The sequence below is a fragment of the Canis lupus genome, chromosome 9, assembly GCF_003254725.2.
Source record: "Canis lupus dingo isolate Sandy chromosome 9, ASM325472v2, whole genome shotgun sequence".
In the NCBI taxonomy this organism is placed as follows: Eukaryota; Metazoa; Chordata; class Mammalia; order Carnivora; family Canidae; genus Canis; species Canis lupus.
Genome location: NC_064251.1, coordinates 16,553,428 through 16,572,932, shown reverse-complemented (window position 1 = coordinate 16,572,932; position 19,505 = coordinate 16,553,428). Strand labels below are relative to the sequence as shown.

Genomic DNA, 19,505 nt, shown 5'->3' with positions numbered 1-19,505 from the left:
AAGGAATGTTTTGCTGGAAGCTCTTGTTTGAAAAAAATATACCCACTAATTATCTTTGTTGGGAGGTATTTGTAAGATGACTTTTCTTCATCCTTAGGAGCTGTGGCTCATACCATTTGGGATCTTCTCAAAAGATATTTTTTCATGATACACTTTATTAAAGTTAGCGAATTTACTTCATTGTATTTCAATCAGTCAGAATTTTTTTTTCTCTAGAAAAGATGGAAAACAAACGAAATAAGTTTGAGTGAAAAAAATTTATTGGTTCATACCAATCTTCAGTATTTGTCTCAAGGGCTTTAACTTGGTTGTCAGGTCTGTGTTTCAAAGTGTCTGTTTGTATCTCTGTTACCTTTGCTTTCTTGTAATAGTTTCACTCTCTTATAGAGCAGAAAGTCCTCCTGTATGCAGTAGTGAGGCAAGGGAAAGTGTCCTTCTGGCACATGTCTGTATAAAATCCACTGATGAAATAGAACTCTGTGATTGCCTGTGTACTGGGATTGGCAGGCCCGCAAAAGCGTATGGAATGGGGAGGGAACAGTTTCCCAAAGGAAGGGTTTGCTGTTACCACAGAAGAAGGAATGCAGGGAGTCAAAAACAATAGGTATTTATGGCAGGTGATGAGGAACAGAGGACAGGACACATAAACTTATTCTTTAAGGTTATGAAAGATGACCTAATTTTATTTTCCTAATCATTGATTTTTATAGACTATGCAAGCTGCAAGATGTCCTACAGATGAATTATCTTTAACCAACTGTGCAGTTGTGAATGAAAAGGATTTCCAGCCTGGCCAGTAAGTATCTAACTTTGTTTTCTCCTAACCCGCCAAGTGGTATTTTAGAAACTTCTAGAGAGCCTTATTTTTTAGAAAACTTGAGAATAATTTTTTCATTCTTCTTTCTGAGTTGGAAAATGGAAAAGATGAGAGTTATGTATTTTAGTTTTTACTGTGTTAAACTTTGGTTGATACATTTTTAAAATCATACATAGCTCTTTATATATAACTTTTATTTTTATCAACTTTCTTAGCAGTACTAAACGTACTGGCTATATGAATCATATATAGCATAGTCATTAGGTTTTTGGCTCTGCAGTCAGATTGAGTTTAAATTCTGACTCTGCCAGTTACAAACTAGGTGACCATGGATAATTTTTATCTACCATCTCTGTGCCTCTGTGTCCTAATCTGTGAAATGGGGATGATGGTAGTATCTTCTTCAGGATATTTGTACAGATTGACTTATATAAATAAAACATTTAAGACAGTGCCTAGCACATTAATAAGCCCTCAATAAATATCAGCTATTTTGATAATTAATAGACATAAAAATTGGAAGATGCACAAAAAGTATTTCTAAGTATTTATTTATAAATTTTTTGTTGTTGTTGTTGTCATTTATTTTAATTGACTGACATCACCCCTGCCAGAATTTCTAAAAATGCTGCTACCAAGTTCAGTGCCACCCATATACTTCTGAGGCTGGTAAAGGTAAGGAGATAAAAGAGCCCCACCAGAAAGCAGCTAGGGAAATAAGGAACAACAAGGGCGTATTTTTAACTGAGCCTTTTTTTTTTAAAGCTATCTTTGAAATATAGGAATTTTACAAAGTTAGAATTTTCAATTATCTGTAGTTTTCAGCTTCAGATTCAAGGGCCTGCACTATATGATTGCAGTAATATTGTTTCGTGTCCTAAAAATTCTATGATACTAAGTTTAACACGTAACTTTCTATGTATAAACTAGAGTATAGATAATCGGTGTGAGAATTTGTTTATGGAAATCTCTTACATTTGTCAAATGTTCACCGTACTTGTGGTAGAGTTACTTGAAATATAGCAGATAAAAGAACTTGTGTTCTAGTGGCAAAATGATATGTATAGAAATGTCAAGTATTAATATTTAAAAAGTCATAGCATTGTAAAAGATGGTTTTTTCTGTTTTGTTTTTTTTTTACAATTTTATTTGTTCATTTAAGAGAGAGTGCACACACAAGCAGGGAGAGAGACAGAGGGAGAGGGAGAAGCAGACTCTCCACTGAGCAGGGAACCCAATGTGGGGCTTGCTCCCAGGATACTGGGACCATGACTTGAGCCAAAGGATGACACTTAACTGAGCCACCCAGGCATCCCAAAGATGATTTTTTAAGATTTTATTTATCCATGAAAGACACACAGAGAGAGGCAGACACATAGGCAGAGGGAGAAACAGGCTCCATGCAGGAAGCCTGATGCGGGACTTGATCCCGGGTCTCCAGGATCACACCCTGGGCTGAAGGCGGCGCTAAACCGCTGAGCCACCTGGGCTGCCCTAAAAGATGATTTTAAAACAGATAGTGCTGTTTCAAGATAGGGTTTGATTTTATCACACACATGGTCCTTGGCAATTTCTTGTAAGCTATCATGAATAACTATATTTTATCTGTTTATGGGTAACTTCTGACCAGAGTGAATTAGCACAAAATGCTTTGAAATAGTAAATGTTGATATCTACATGAAAGCTGATATATTTTGTGACTAGTTTTAATTTTTATCATCTTTTTAATTTTATAGGTTGTTACTATTTCAACTATTATGAGAGCCTGCAGAGATTTAATGAGTAGTCCTAAAACTAACTTTTTTGGACTGGTATATCCTGGTTCTTGTATTTTTGGTTATCATCCTTTTATTCTATTTAGCATGTGACATAATTTTCAGTAGAGGAAATTCACCTAATTTTTACTCATATCAAGGACTCTAAATCATTGCCTTTAGTTTTATGTAAACTGGTGATACAATGATTTTGATATTTTGAATAGTATGTACTCTCTTAAACTTGATCCTGATTCTGCTTGATGTGTGCTTGACCTAAGGTTATGCCTGGAAAACATTTTGAATTGCTGACAGTTTTTAGAAATGAAATTTGTGGTTCTGTTCCTTTCGCACTCTCAAACACTCTGCCGTGTTTCCACTTGGTACTCCTCAAGCATCATGTTGGAAACTAATAGTGAAATTGATGTTTTTTATTTTCTTTTGACATGGAGTATTAACTGTGTTTCTGTCTTTTAGGCATGTGATTGTAAGGACCTCTCCCAACCACAGGTACACATTTACATTGAGGACCCATCCATCGGTGGTTCCAGGGAGCATTGCATTCAGCTTACCTCAGGTAACTCAGATGCTAATTTATTTTCTTTCATTTGCAGAAGTCCTGGAAAAATCAATTCATTTAAAGTAGGCGTCATCCTGTAACTATTGATTTGTATTGAAGAAAAAACGTCTAAGTATTTATATAAGGAATTTAAAGAACATTCTTTTTTGGAAGGGGATAGGAGCAGAGAGATTGGGACAGAGAATCTTAAAGCAGGCTCCATGCCCAATGCTGAGCCCAATGAGAGACTTGATCTCACAACCCTGAGATCATAACCTGAGCTGAAATCAAGAGTTGGATACTTAACTAACTGAGCCACCCAGGCACCCTTAAAGATACATTCTTAATTGCCAGTTTTACTGTTTGCCTTTTATTGCCTTGATTTTTTTCCTAATTTTTAAAAATTCTGTGGTAATATCAGTTAGCTATTAGATAGTCTCAAGTTATTTTAATGTTAACTCACAAGGTAACAGAAAATATATACAAATAACATTTACTTGTAAAATTGACATCTAATGATAAAGATTTTTAAAATGCAATGAGGTGGGGTGCCTGGGTAGCTCAGTTGGTTGAGTGTCTGTCTTTGGATTGGGTCATGATCCCAGGGTCCTGGGATCAAGTTCCACGTCAGGTTCCTGGTTTGGGGGCAGGGAGGGGAGTCTGCTTCTCCCTCTGCCCCTCCCCCTGCTCTTGTCCCCCCAAATAAATAAATCTTGAAAAAAATTATTTAAAAAAATGTAGTGATGAATATGATGTGAGTAGTTGCTATCTCAAATTACAATGTTACTTCCTGGGCTTCCTAACAAGTAGAAGGATTATGATTACATTTTTATAACCGTTGCTGGATTCTATGGCAAGAAAACTGCCCAGCACTGTTGCAGGCACCTAATACAAAATTGAGAAGCATTGCAAGTACTAGTCTGTATCCTTTTCTTCCTTGTCTTACTGGTGCTGCTGATCCCAGTCTTCATCAATGTAATGCAACCTCTACCTTCTAGTATGCTAATAAGCATTGATTTATTCCCCTGGAGGTTGAAGGAAAGAGATCAAACACTCTTTAGGGATCGATTAAAGATCTCTTGAAGTGGGGCAGCCTGGGTGGCTCAGCGGTTTAGCGCCACCTCCAGCCCAGGACGTGTTCCTGGAGACCTGGGATCTAGTCCCGCGTCGGGCTACCTGCATGGAGCCTGCTTCTCCCTCTGCCTGTGTCTCTGCCTCTCTCTCTCTCTCTCTCTCTCTCTCTCATGAATAAATAAATGAAATCTTAAAAAAAAAATCTCTTGAAGCCCTCAAAAATTATAGAAGATCTTTACTCACTATTCCCCTTTTCTCTGTTTGGATGCCTCTTTATATCAGGACTACTTTTCACATTTGTTCCTATACATCAAATGTTTGAGATATTTTAGAGTTTGCCAGATTTTGCGGAGCTGGGATTGTGGTGGTCAGAAAAGGAATTTCTAGTTGTTTTTTTCTTGTCTCTCTGCTTTTTAAAAAACGTTCCCTAATATTTACTGTAGGCAAAGTACTGTTCTAAGTACTCTTGCATATATTAGCTCATTTATTTATTTATTTATTTATTTTTTAAAATTTTTTAAATTTATTTATGGTAGTCACACAGAGAGAGAGAGAGAGGCAGAGACATAGGCAGAGGGAGAAGCAGGCTCCATGCACCGGGAGCCCGATGTGGGATTCGATCCCGGGTCTCCAGGATCGCGCCCTGGGCCAAAGGCAGGCGCCAAACTGCTGCGCCACCCAGGGATCCCATATTAGCTCATTTAATACCAAAAACAGCTCCATATGATAGATACTATTATTGTCATCCTTTGAGTCTGTCTTTGGGATTGAAGTACAGAACCTAATTGTGGCCGCTTTGTGATCCAAAGTCTGGACTTACCCAGCATGCTGCTAAGTCTCTCATTGGCTGGAAGTGAGATGGGCATGAAGGGCAGAGAGGTGGGAGAGGAGGTGCCTGTGATGAGGGAGCTAGAGGGGAAAGCAGGTGTTGCGCATATTCACAATGTAGCATCTTCACAATCCACCCCCAAATCTGCGTTGCTTGATGAGTAGACAGAATGTGGATTTTCAGCCAAAAATTATTTTTCTCACTGTTCTTTGAAGTGTTATCAGTAGTGACTAATTTTGAATCCATACCAAGCCAGTCCTGAATTCCTGCCTAAACACAATCTGGCCTGCCTCCGTACATTCTTGCTGTATAACCAGTCTGGACCTGGGAGATGCTAAAGTCTAGTTGCAAATGCCTGAAAATCCTTTGGCTAGTACAAAGAGTAATCAGGACCATTTAATGATTGGAATCCTGCTTGGGTTTCAGGCTAGATTAGCTGACCAGCTGTAATTTACTTTTCATGAACTGAATGTCTTTCTCTCTGAGATATTACACAAATAATAAAAGTAACCATAGTATATTTAGAATACTGAAATATTATCTGATACTATGAAGGCCTTCAGGAGCAGTTTAATGTGCAAAGGAGCATCTTCCTTGGTGATTCCCATTTTATTGTACAAAGGCAAGCTTTGTATGTTTTTAGGTAGATGTTCAGATATAAACTATAGCATGTAAATATGTTTCCTAGAGCCACTATAACAAAGTACCACAGAATGGGTGGCTTAAATTGATTCTCTTGCAGTTTGGGAGTCTAGAAGTCTGAAGTCAAGGTGTCAGCAAGACCATGCTCTGTGCAAAGGCCTTAGAGAAAAATCTGTTCCATGCTTAGCTTCTGGTGTTACCAACAATCCTTGATATTCCTTGACTGGTAGATATATCACTTCAATCTCTGCCAACATCATCACATGACTTTCTCCCCACGTGTCTGTCTCGTCTCTTTCTGTAAGGATACCATGTCATATTGGCTTATGGCCTACCCTAATTTGATATGACCTCATCTTAACTTGATTGCTTCTGCAAAGACCCTATTTCCAGATGTGTTGGTATTCATATGTGCCCGAGGCTAAGATTTCAGCGTATCTTTTTGTGGAACACAGTTCAACATACAATACTAAACCACATTTTAATCCTTGAATGTGTTCCTATTACTAAAATTCATGGAAATTCCTATTTTCTTTTCTCTAACTTTGACTGATTCAGTTTTAAGTGTCTTTTTTAAATTTTATTTTACAGCGAAAATGGGCTGGACTTTCTATTGGGCAAGAAATAGAAGGTAGGTATGTTTTTTAGCTACCTGATATAGATTTTTTTAATAATTTTCTTATGGTTGTGGATATGTGTAAAATTTTCTATTACTGGTTGTCAGGCCATTAAACATTGATCCTGTTTGTGTTACTGGTTAGATATATGAGAATTGAAAAGTTAAATAGTATGGTACTTACCTTTTGACTTGCTATTCTGCCTGAAAATTGCAATCTAATGGAGGGAAGAATATCCACTAACTTGTAGGTCACAGAATGGGTACAGGGTAAATAAGTGCTCAAATATTACCATTGGGAGCTCTATGTGAAAGTAGTCAGATAGACAGGAATGGATGAATTGATTAGAGACTGGAAAATCAGCCAGAGAAATATTTTTAGGCACGGGAGTTTTGAGCATGATTATGAAGTAGGGGGAAAGCATTACATAATAGAGATAAAGAAGAAAGGCTCTTAACATGAGAAATAATATCAGTAAAAGTCATTCATATGGGAGCAAGCAAATCATAGGCAGGGCTCAGGAAGTATGTTTGCCTGATTGAAAGGATTTACCTGAATGAGGTCTATTAAGTGATGGGAATATGCAGTTAGTGGAGGGCCTTAAAGTATATATGAAAATTTTGGATTTTATTCAAGGACAATTGAGAGCCCCTGAGAATTTTTTTTTTAAAGATTTTTATTTTATTTATTCATGAGAGACACAGAGAGAGAGGCAGAGACATAGGCAGAGGGAGAAGCAGGCTCCTTGCAGGGAGCCTGATGTGGGACTCGATCCCAGGACTCCAGGATCATGCCCTGAGCCAAAGGCAGATGCTCAACCGCTGAGCCACCCAGGCATCCCCCACTGAGGATTTTTGAACAAGCCCATCATCTTAACTTTAGAAAAGATTCTGATGTCCATGTGGAGTATAGTGAGGAAAGGGGAGAATTCAGGAGTCAAGGACAATAACATGGAGGTTATTTGACCTGCCTAGAATTACGTTGTGAAATTATGGCTATGGAAAAAAGTTTATTTTTATTTTATTTTATTTTATTTTTAAATTTTTTTAAGATTTTATTTTATATTCATGAGAGACAGAAAGAGAGAGAGAGAGAGAGAGAGAGAGAGAGGCAGAGACACAGGCAGAGGGAGAAGCAGGCTCCATGCAGAGAACCCGACGTGGGACTCGATCCCAGGTCTCCAGGATCATGCCCTGGGCTGAAGGCGGTGCTAAACCACTGAGCCACCTGGGCTGCCTGGAAAAAAGTTTTTAGAAGTCTAAGTCCTGTTGGGGGTGCCTTGGTGGCACAATTGGTTAAGTGTCCAACTCTTGGTTTTGGCTCTGGTCAATGATCTCTGAGTCATGAGATTGAGCCCCACCTTGGGCTCTGTGCTCAGCATGGAGTTTGCTTGAGATTCTCTCTCCCTCTGCCTGTCCTGGTCATGCTGTGTGTCTCTCAAATAAATAAATCTTTAAAAAAATCTAAGTTATGCTAAAGAGAATTAGTTACTTAGTGATTCTGTTTTACTGAGATATGTTTTCTTTTTTTTTAAAGATTTTATTTATTTATTTGAAAGAGAACATATAGCATGAGTGCGAGGGAGGAGTAGATAGAGAGGGAGAGGCAGACTCCCTGCTGAGCAGGGAGCCTGATACAGGGCTGATCAGAATTCCTATATACTACTTTTACCTAGATTCACCAATTTTCATATTTTTATTATTTTTTAAAGATTTTATTTATTTATTCATGAGAGATACAGAGAGAGAAGGAGAGACATAGGTAGAGAGAGAGAAGCAGGCTCCCTGCAGGGAGCCCGACGTGGGACTCAATCCCGGGTCTCCAGGATCACACCCTGGGCTTAAGGCAGGCGCCAAACCGCTGAGCCACCCAGGGATCCCAATTTTCATATTTTAAAAATTCATTTTCTGTCTCTGTACACTCATGTTCACATTTGTTTCCTGAACCATTTGAGATTAAGTTTCAGAAATCTGAAACTTGTTTACATCTAATACTTTTGTGTGTATTTCCTGAGAAAGAAGATTAGCTCTGATAGTAATTGAATTCAGGAAGTAAAAGTTAATATAATTAAACATTGAAACTTTAATCTGTAGTCCATAATTTAATTTTGATAATTGTTCCAGTTATTTCCTTTACAGCGTTTCCCCCTTCAGTGTAGGATCTAGTTCAGTTCCGTGTATTGTATTTAGCTGTCATTTCTCTAATCTTCAGGTATTTTTGTTTTGCTTTCATTATGGTGATGTTTTTGAAAAATACATTTGTAAGATGGGGATTTCTTTGGTCAAAGCTTGCAAAGCTTCAGTTATATGAGTAAGTATTGGATGTACAGCATGGTGACTGTTGTTAACAATACTGCATCGTGTACTTAAACTTTGCAAAGAGGGTACATCTCAAGCATATTCATCTCACTTGTGCTTACTTGCCCACACATGCAAAGAAAGAAAATGTTTCATGTGTACTGAGAAGGAGGTATATTCTGTTATTAGGGTGTAGTGTTCGCTGCATGTCCAGAATCTCTGCTTTACTGATTATGCTATTTAGATCTTCTATAGTCTTACTTCTTGGTGATCACTTGCCCTGTTGTGCACCAAGAGTGGTGTGTTAAAATCTTCTCAGTATTTTTCTATTTTCCTTGTGTCTCATGTAGTTTCTACTTTACATAGTAGTTTCTGTGTTATTTGGTATGTAAATATTCAAAACTGTTATATTTTTAATCTGAATTGTGGCTACTAGCATCAAAAACTATCCTTTGTCTTGTTTAACGTGTTGCAAAATACACTTTGCTTTTTTATTTTTATTTTTTATTTTTTGCAAAATATACTTTGATGTCAGGATCACAAACCTTGCTTTCTTACTGTTTTTAATTTTTAGAGTTGGGTTTTGCTTTATGAGCTAATTTGAAATCTTCTTCCAGTAAGCCCATTTAGAGTTATTGATATGACTGATGTATTTTGTCTCAATTCTGTTATTTTACATTTCATTTGTGTTTCCCTATTTGGTATGTCATCTTTGCTATTTTAAAATTTTTATTTTGGTATTTAGGAGTGTTATATTTCTTTTTTAATGATTAATTTTGCATTTATACCTCTCATAATACCCTTAGTCCCCTCCTTTTACTTCTTACTTGACCTTTTCAAAAATTCTGTCAGTTCTAAGTGATATTCTTTGACTGTCATCTGTTGTCTGTACAACAGTTAATGCTCATTTTCTACCTTTCCCTTTCTCCTCCCATTTTGTTACTTGCTTTTTTTTTTTCAAATTTTAAATATTTTTTTTGAGTGGGAAAAGCAAATTTTCAAAAATTGAGGTATAACTGACGTATTAGTCTCAGGTATAAAACATAGTGATTAGTATCTGTATATGTTGCTAATGATCACCACGAGTCTAGTTAATATCCATCACCTTACATAGTTACAAAAATAGTTTTTTCTTGTGATGGGAACTTTTAAGATCTATTCTCGTAGAGACTTTCAAATATGCAATTTAATATTATTAATTATGGTCACCATGCTGTACATATTAGTTGCTTTCTTTCTACTTTGTCAGAGCATGGTATTTACATGCTGTTCTTCCGCACATGACCCATACTTGTTTTAGTCTTAACTCTACAATGAAGTCCTTAAATGATTATGATCAGTCCTTTTGCCAGTTTCTACTTGGTTGAATAAAACCTATGCTCTAGTAGATTCCTCCAGGAAGTATATATGTGTATAGTATTCATTAAGCTCTTGCATATTCAGACTATTTGCTTTAGATCTTTGCTATTTCAAGAGCAGCTTGGCTGGGTATAAAATTCTGGGCTTGTTTTCCTCTCTTGAATTTCTTGAAAATACTGCATCACAATTGCCGTGCATTGTATGATGCTCTTGAGAGGTCTGATACCCGTCTGATTTTTTTTTCCAGTCTGATTTTCTTACCCTTATAAGTACTTCAGTTTTTCTGCCTGGGAGCCCTGAGGATTTTTCTGTATTTAAAGTCTAATATCCTTACTGTTTATTTTATATATATATATATATATATATATATATATATATATATGGAGAGAGAGAGAAAGAGAGAGAGTATAAGCCAGGGAGAGGGGCAGAGGGAGAGAGAATCTCAAGCAGGCTCCTCCTGGAGTACAGAGCTGTATATGGGGATCAATCTCACAACCCTGAGATCATGATCTGAGCTGAAATCAAGAGTTAGATGCTGGAAATCCCTGGGTGGCTCAGCGGTTTGGGCCTATGGCCCAGGGTGTGATCCTGGAGACCCGGATTGAGTCCCATGTCGGGCTCCCTGCATAGAGCCTGCTTCTCCCTCTGCCTGTGTCTCTGCTTCTCTCTGTGTGTGTCTTTCATGAATAAATAAATAAAACCTTTAAAAAAAAAAAAAAGAGTTGGATGCTTAACCAGCTGAGCCACCCAGGCGCCCCTGCCCTTTCTTTAAAGATTTATTTATTTATTTTAGAGAGAGTTAGGAGGAGTATGTGGGGGATGAGGCAAGGGGAGGTGCAGAGGGCGAGGGAGAAGGAGAGAAGCAGATTCCACACTGAGCACAGAACCTCACTCTGGGCTTGATTGCACAACCCTGAGATCATGACTTGAGCAGAAATCAAGAGTTGGATGCTTAACTGACTAAGACACCCAGGTGCCTCCTCTTTGTTCTTAAAATTTTTTTTCTCTTATTTTTATTATTTGGTTGTTTTCCTCCTCTTTCACTGCCTCTTACTGAACATTAATTTGAATCTACTCTCCAATGGGCAGTTTGTAATTTATGATTCACTCTGAAATAGTTTTATCTTTTCCTTCAGTCTCTTTCCTGAGTTTCAAAACTTATTGCATTTATTTTGTCTATTTGTGTTCTTACGTCTTAATCTTCTGATTGTAGATGTTTTATTATATTTCTATGTACTTGTTTGAGGGTATTTTATTCAGTTTAAAATGTTATATACATATTTATAGTTCGTGGTTGGTATTTTGAGTGAAAGACACTTCAGCTGAAACACTACAGTATTTTGTTATATGTTTTGTTTTGATAGTAAATCTGTGGAGTTATTTTTTTCAAATTTTCATGGGAACTTTTTAAAAATTTATTAAAAAAAATTTTTTTAGTTAGAGGGAACTTAAATATTGGGGTTATTTTTAGGTGGCTTTTTTTCTTCCTTTGTGGAAATAGGATAAGGGATAAAATTTTAATTGGGGTGAAAATAAAGGAAATTACTTTAGATATGGGTAGCTTGTGGGAAGTTGCATAATTAGTGCTTTCCAAACATACCTGGGAGAAACACCTGTAGAGGTGTGTTTTTTTTTTTTTTTTTTTTTTTAATATTCTCAGGGCCCTTTCCTTGAGAAGTCTGATTCATGAATCTGTGTTTTTAACACTCACTGTTAAGTGGTTCCTCAGCCACATTTTAAGAAACAGTGACATAAGTGATTCCCTTAACTCTAACCCCTTCACCTGAAGCATAGTGAGAAGCTGAGACAGTGAAGGAGTTCAGCACCAGCATGAAGTAGGTCATGCATGAAACCAGCATTCCTTATTTACAGACATTGGAAGAAGTTAAAAAAAAAAAAAAAAACGCATGCTTATTAAATCTAGTGAGAAAATGGGTGTGTATGTAGCATAGGTTTCTTACTTCTTCAAACTTTTCTGAATATAGTTAAGAGAGTGCCTAAACTTAACCTTTAATATAGATTAATTACGGTGTGAAAATTCAAGGTTATAAATCTTGATGAGTTGAGAAATGTGTTTTGTGACTTAAATTATGTTTAAAGCATTTTTCTGCTACCAGAAGTGGTTGTCTTGATTGTAAAGTCACTTCTTTAATAGGTGAATTAAACAGGGCACCTGGTTGGTGTTGTGGGTTTGAGCCCCATGTTGAGCGTATAGAGATTACTTAAAAAATAAAATATTTTTTTAATAAAGTGGATCAAACAGCTTTAATGAACAAAATTATAAAACTAAGTGATCAGGTGGGACTAGGGTAGAATCAGTTTGAGGCAAGGCAGAGATTAGAGGCCTGGTGATGTGGATGATGTGGCCATAAAGGTAGAAAGCTGGTTCAGTGTAAGTAGCAATGTGGGTACAGATAGGATAGCACGTGTGGTATGAAGGGGGATGCTAATTCAAAGAATCTGGAACAGGCATTCTGTCTGTAAGGTGAGAATTTTTTTTAGTCAAGTCAGTGATTCTAGTGTGAAGGAATCTTCTAGAAGAATCATTTACATATTTTAAGTATTACAGACTGATGTCCAATTAACACATTTTTTGACCATTTGACCTTTTCATTTGTAATGTCTGTTTATTCAAAGCACTGCCTCTAATATTCTTTGCTTATAAAAATAATTTTTATTAGTCTTTGGCATTGAATTGCTATTAATCATAAAATGAGAAAACATTCTCAACCTTTTAACACTTCTTTGCTCCTGGATGAAACCTTCAGGGCACCTGTCCCTTTGGGGCTGCCAGTGGTGCTGACCATGGTGCTGCCTGTGGTACTGTCCGTGGTACTGCCTGCAGCATTTGAAATTGAAACAGCTTGGTCTTTTCTATTTAGGAACACTGACCTTGTTTTAAAGCATATTTGAAAATGATAGTAATAATGATATTTTAATACACTTACTCAAGTTTCTTGATATATAGGTGGTACACACAGGTATATATGCACATAGATGTATATATATAGGTGTGAATACACACATATATAAATACACATGACATTGTAGAATCATTTTTTGAGCCTTTAATGCACAGAGGTATCATACTGTATGACTCTTTTTGCAGTACAGGTTTTTTTTTTTTAAAGATTTTATTTATTTATTTATTCATGAAAGACACACAGAAAGAGAGGCAGAGACACAGGCAGAGGGAGGAGCAGGCTCCATGCAGGGAGCCCGATGTGGGACTTGATCCTGGGACTCCAGGATCACGCCCTGGGCCAAAGGCAGGCGCTAAACCACTGAGCCACCCAGGGATTCCCTTTGCAGTACAGTTTTTTACTGAATATTATATATTAAGGGCAGCCCTGGTGGCTCAGCGGTTTAGTGCTGCCTTCAACCCAAGGCGTGATCCTGGAGACCTGGGATTGAGTCCCACATCGGACTCCCTGCATGGAGCCTACTTCTCCCTCTGCCTGTGTCTCTGTTTCTCTCTGTGTGTCTCTCATGAATAAGTAAATAAAATCTTTTAAAAAATTATATATTCATAGCTCATCCATCTTTATTAAATATACATCAATTTTTTATTTTAATTGCTGTATAGTATTCCACATTATATATATATGCTACATCTTATTCATCATTCTGCTCCTTATCAGTGTTTTTTCAACATTTGACTATTACAAATAATGCTGCAAGGAACCTCGGTATAGATCTCTTTTTAGATAAATGTTCAGTAGTCTTTTTGGTACAGACACCTGGATATGGAATTTCTGAATCAACTTACTTATTTTACATTAATATTTTATTCTATACTGATCTTCACTATATGAGGAAACAATTAGGTTCTGTTGCTTATGAAAATTACTTAACATGTAACCTGTTAAGTTCTAGGAAATCTGTATGTTCTAGGAAATGTTTAAGAATAAAACACCCAGAAGTGGAGGCAGGAAAGTATTCTAAAACTTTCAGCTGAGACTTGTACTTACTCTTTGATCTTCAGTGAACTTTCTATTCCTTACCCTGGCTTTCTTAATTATTTTGCTTTCAAAAATGTTTATCTTTACGTGCCTGCCTTTACAATGGCAAACCAAAATATAAAAATATGATTATATAAGCAATTTCATTCAGACGATTTACAAAAAATTCTTATATATAATTCAACTGACTAGACTATAAGAAATAAGTTTAGAACAGAATTTGGGGTATAGAAGAAGCAAAGGTCTATGTATGTAGTTCCATCTTCCTTGTTTTACAGATATAACAAATCAAGGCACAGAAAGCTAGATAATTTACTTAGATTTTTACACTCAACAGAATCTATTGAAACATAGACTCCAACATCCCTTTGTCTTGCCTCCTTTTATTAGCATGGAAATTAGGTTTTTTGTTGTTAGATGCTGTTTGTACAAAGATGAGTTAAAAATATGGTCCTTGCTTTCTTTTATATGTCATACCTGTAGTAGTTACTGTAGTTCCCTGGTTATGGTGGGTGCTTAGTGAATATTTTTATAGTATTAAAAAAGAATGTCAAACTCTAAGTTGTTCTGGAGCAAACCCATCTAGTAAATATTGTTTTTCAAGTTTTTTGTTGTTGTTTGTTTTTGTCCTGCAAACTAACTTGCTAGGGCAAAAGGGTCCCCACACTTCTCACCTTAGTTCTTGCTTGTGTCAAACAAAAATCTTGTTTGAAAGCAACATGCTATACCAACTCCACTGGCGCTTTCCATACTGTCATTTTGTCCTCTGTTAAATGAGAAGGAGGAGGATGTAGAGATAGTGTGGGGAGGGCTGTGATTTCCTATAAGAGTTGGATGAAGGGTAAAGGTAGAGGGATAGTGCGCATTATTAGGGATTTGTCCTAATTCAGAGGGGAGCAAAATCTCCAGTGGTTGTATTATTTTCTTTAATCTGTACCTGTGTGTCCCTCTGCCATGGAAAGCCCCCTTTTGGTCGAGTTCTGTTATGCTTCATTCATGTGAAACTTTGAGTTTCTCAAAATACAGCAAGTGTTCAGTGTCCTTGTGATTTAAAAATGCTTCTTCTTTTTTCCCTAGTATCCTTGTATACATTTGACAAGGCCAAACAATGCATTGGCACAATGACCATCGAGATTGATTTCCTGCAGAAAAAAAGCATTGACTCCAACCCTTACGATACTGACAAGATGGCAGCAGAATTCATTCAGCAGTTCAACAACCAGGCATTCTCAGTGGGACAGCAGGTGGTTTTGAATTTTTTTTCGTTCCTCCCTCTTGACAGGCATTCCAATCTCTGCAGTTCAGAATTAATTCTACTTTTTAGAAACTGCGAGGAGCTTCACATATGGACAGATATATTCAGTTGAGTGATAAAAAGCGAGGGAAATGCATTTCCTGAACCTCTGAGTCTGATCAGAAAAATTCTTAAGTAGCTTTTCGATTACAGCAGCTCTTTGCTCTGAAAATTTGGGAACACTGCAAACTTATGTGTCTCAGATTTCTAACTTTTCTTTTTGTGGGACATTTGTTTTGTCTTTGTATGGTTTTCTCTTTCACTGATATATTTCTGTAGAAAAGTAATTCTTAACATTTTTGGTTATGAACTAGAGAAACTTAAGAAAAGTATGTGTGTATATTTTCAGGTTTTTCTTTTTCTTTTTTTTTTAAATCTTTATTTATTTATGATAGTCACACACACACACAGAGGCAGAGACATAGGCAGAGGGAGAAGCAGGCTCCATGCACCAGGAGCCCGACGTGGGATTCGATCCCGGGTCTCCAGGATCGTGCCCTGGGCCAAAGACAGGCGCCAAACCGCTGCGCCACCCAGGGATCCCTATTTTCAGGTTTTTCATGGAATATCAGAAGCCCAGATTTTCTGTCCTTAAAAGTGATATTACTGATCTTGTTGCCCTTTTTTTCGACTTCAGTTAATACATTGTTAATCTCCTAGGAAGAAATTCTTTTAAATTTTACTTAAAAAAGCTGTGTGAGTTCATAAATTGCTGCTTAATTGTACACATAATCATTACTCATTTGATTTGTTTCTATCTTTGTGACTTTTATTAATTATTCCTAACTCCTTCCTCCTGTCATACATAGCTCCATAGCAAAAGTTCTCAAAATGTGTCCAGAGACTTCAGAGGGTTCCTGAGGCCCTTTCAAGGGGTTTATGAAATCAAAGTATCTTCCTAATTAATACCAAGATGTTATGTCTCTTTTTTCTCTTATTCTCTTACAAACATACTGTGGTGTTTTGTAGACTATGTGATGTGTGCTAGCTCATGAGTATATCGACTATTAAAGCAGATGTGAGGATCCAGCTGTTTTCCTTTAAGGAAGACATTAAAAGATTTGCAAAAATGTGACAGTGTCACTGTTTTACTTAGATTTTTTATTTTGGAAATTGGCGAGCTTTTTTCAAAATTAAAAATATCATTTATGTTCACATAAAATGAACTTATTGTCATTTTTATATTAATAAATACATTTTAAGTTTCTTGTTCTAATTTCTATGAGAGTGAATGCCAGTGGATATAATCCATTTAAACAAAATCTTTGAGGATTCTCATAAATTTTTAGTCATTTAAAGGGATCCTGAAACCAAAAAGTTTATGAATCACTGCTTATGGCATTCTGATCTCTAGTGACTTACGTAGATTGTCCTTGTAGGGTCTCATCTGGGAAAGTATGTGGAACAGACAATGAGAGAGAAGTGGTAGAAAGAAATAGCTGTTGGATGAAAGGAGTGTCACTTCTTTGGATCCTCTCATCTAAGTCAAATGGCATAAATCTGGAAGAACAAGACCAGAAATCTGGAGAATCCATACATTATGATATCAAACTTCCATAAGTGGAAACTGAATGACTGATAGATAGGAAAGGGATATAGTGCATTTATTATTATTTTTAAGAGTACTGGTATTAGAATGAGCCTCAGAGGTCATCTTGAGTAACCTCCTCATTTTGCAAATGAATAATTTTTAAATTCAGAAAACATAAATGACATGCCTATGGCTATACAGCCAGGGCTATAGCTGAGACAAGAACCCATTAGTTAATTGAACAGTTAGTTAATTAAATATTTACTAGATAACCTAGTATGTTTGTTTCAGCTACTGTTTTAAGCCTAGCAGATCAGCAGTGAGCAAAATACACACAATTCCTATTCTTTCAGAGCTTCCTTTCTAATTGGGGAAGACAGAAAAAAAGCAAGAAATGCCAGGTACTGTTAAGTACTTTGATGTAAGTAGAATGAGGTGAGGGGCTAGAGATCCAGTCTGGTCCTCTTCCAGATTAGATAGTCCAAGAGGCTCCCCAACACAATGGTCCTCTGTTCATTTGTTGACCACCTGTCCATTGCTTTTTGAGCTGTACTGTATTGCTTCTGGGTCCCTACACTTTTTGGTGAATAATTATGCTCAAATTGCTTACCTAGACTTCACTGTTTTTACCTTTTCCTTTAGCATTACTGCTTTAATAGAAAATGCTTTGGTATTTGTAATCATTTAAAACCCAGTAACATGCAGATGTTTATAAACCCAAGAGAGAAAAATCTACTGTGATACAGAGAAGAAATAAATATCTTACCCCAAATCACTGTTCTTAGCATTGATTCCCATTTGTAGTGGTCATTAGTGGCAGGGTTGGCCATCAGCTTTGTCTGCTATAGTTAGTGTTATACTCCAGCAAGTAGAAGAGATCCTAGATTGTAGAAGGTGCTCGTAAATACTTGGTGAATGAAAAGCATTCAAAAGTTGTCTGTAAATTTGTGGGTGGTAGAAAGGCATGAATCTTCGAGTCATGGACCCAACCTTGAATCCTGGCGCTGTCATGTACTATGACTCTGACTTCCATTGCTTAGGCCCTCTCTTGATCTCAGCTCCCTTACTAGTAAAACTGAGGAAGACTGTCTATTTCTAGGAGAGTTCGTGAGTATTAAGTATAGGACTTCTTGTAGTGTTTGGCACATGAAGATACTCAATAAATGTTAGTTCCCTTTTCCTCTCATTGCCTGTGTGAGTAGTTTGCCTGTCGAACAAATTTGAGAGGGATACAGGAGAAAACTGCCTTCCCTGCATTTGCAAAACACTGGTGATGATGTAAGAATCCAGCCATTATAAAGTGGTTTTTCTCCCTTTATCTCTTTTCAATGTAGCTTGTGTTTAGCTTCAATGAAAAACTTTTTGGCTTGCTGGTAAAGGACATCGAAGCCATGGATCCTAGCATCCTGAAGGGAGAGCCTGCGACAGGTAAAAGACAGAAGGTATGTTTTATTTCTAATAATCATTGTGATGTGACTTGTGCAGGTTAATATAACATTTGTAGCCATTCTCTTGATTTCTTTCTTATTATGTACTCTTTGTTTTAAGGTAATAGGGAGAAAACATTGCTTTTATAGCTAACGCTATTTTTTAAATATAGCATAAAATACCCTTACTTGCAGACTTAATAGTAATTGAAATTTGTAAGTGTACTTGTAATCCTAGTTGAATGCAGATGATATTTATTGTATACAATAATAACAGTAAGACCGGCATTTTCAAAAGATATATGCACTGAAATTCAATGGAAACAAAAATAAATGTAACTTAGATAATAGTTTGGAAGATTTGCTTTGCTCAAAGAGACCTTATTTCTCTGTCATTTTTGGCCTTGCTTTGGAAAGTCTAGAAGTTCACTATTAGACTACTAATTATTGTCTTTTTATACAGATTGAAGTAGGACTGGTTGTTGGGAACAGTCAGGTTGCATTTGAAAAAGCAGAAAATTCATCACTCAATCTTATTGGTAAGATTTGCAATTTTTTGAAAACTCTGAATGAAGTGGGACTATCTCTGTTATCATATGTGGCTCAACCAACCCTGATTTTTAAGTCTGGGAGGAGAATAAGGGCACCTTCATTGAGAAGACTTACCACAAATCCACGAAGTATTTCATCACTGTCAGCCGTGCTGATACACAGAAAAAAAGTTGAGAAAAAAAGTTCAAAATGTTCACCAGATCCTCGTTGTCCAATAAAAATGGAATGTGAGCCTTATGTGTAATTTTTAACTTCCTAGCAATCACACTAAAAACCAGGAAAAAAATACAGAATAAAATTAATGTTAATCTATTAGTTTTGAGATAAGTTCAGGCTTACAGAAGATTTGCAAAAATAGTTTAGGGAGGTTCTCTATACTTCACCAGCATCCTTGGTATTACATCTCAAATAATCATAGCACAATTATTCAAACTAAGTTAACACAGTTACACTGCTACCATCGAAACTGCAGGTTTTATTTGGGTTTCACTAGTTTTTTTGCATTATGTCCTTTCGGTTATAGGATCTGATTGAGAATTTCACGTTGTGTTTAGTTTAGTTTCCATAGTCTTTTCTGACAGTTCGTCAGGCTTCCACTGTCTTTACACACCTTGGTGCATAAGGTTTCTGTATGTACCTTGAGAACTGGTCAGTTATTTGCAGACTACCCTTCACTTGGTGGTGTGTTAGATGTGATACTGGCATCACTTCTGTTAGTGATTGAGTTAAATGGTGAATGTACAGGTAAAGACAGTCTTCCCAATAGATTCATAGCTCTGTCCTACTCTTGT

At 36.7% G+C, this 19,505-nt stretch overlaps 1 protein-coding gene across 3 annotated transcripts in view; it reads left to right on the top strand.

Moving 5' to 3' along the window:
- Window positions 1-19,505, top strand: part of NSF (N-ethylmaleimide sensitive factor, vesicle fusing ATPase) — a 145,029-nt gene that overhangs the window by 19,744 nt on the left and 105,780 nt on the right. For all 3 annotated transcript variants that reach the window (XM_035721208.2, XM_049114627.1, XM_049114628.1), the window contains exons 2-7: window positions 711-796; window positions 3,049-3,148; window positions 6,267-6,306; window positions 14,988-15,154; window positions 18,070-18,177; window positions 18,626-18,701. In XM_035721208.2, the coding sequence (XP_035577101.1) occupies window positions 711-796; window positions 3,049-3,148; window positions 6,267-6,306; window positions 14,988-15,154; window positions 18,070-18,177; window positions 18,626-18,701 (577 nt within the window). The remainder of the gene's footprint in view (window positions 1-710; window positions 797-3,048; window positions 3,149-6,266; window positions 6,307-14,987; window positions 15,155-18,069; window positions 18,178-18,625; window positions 18,702-19,505) is intronic.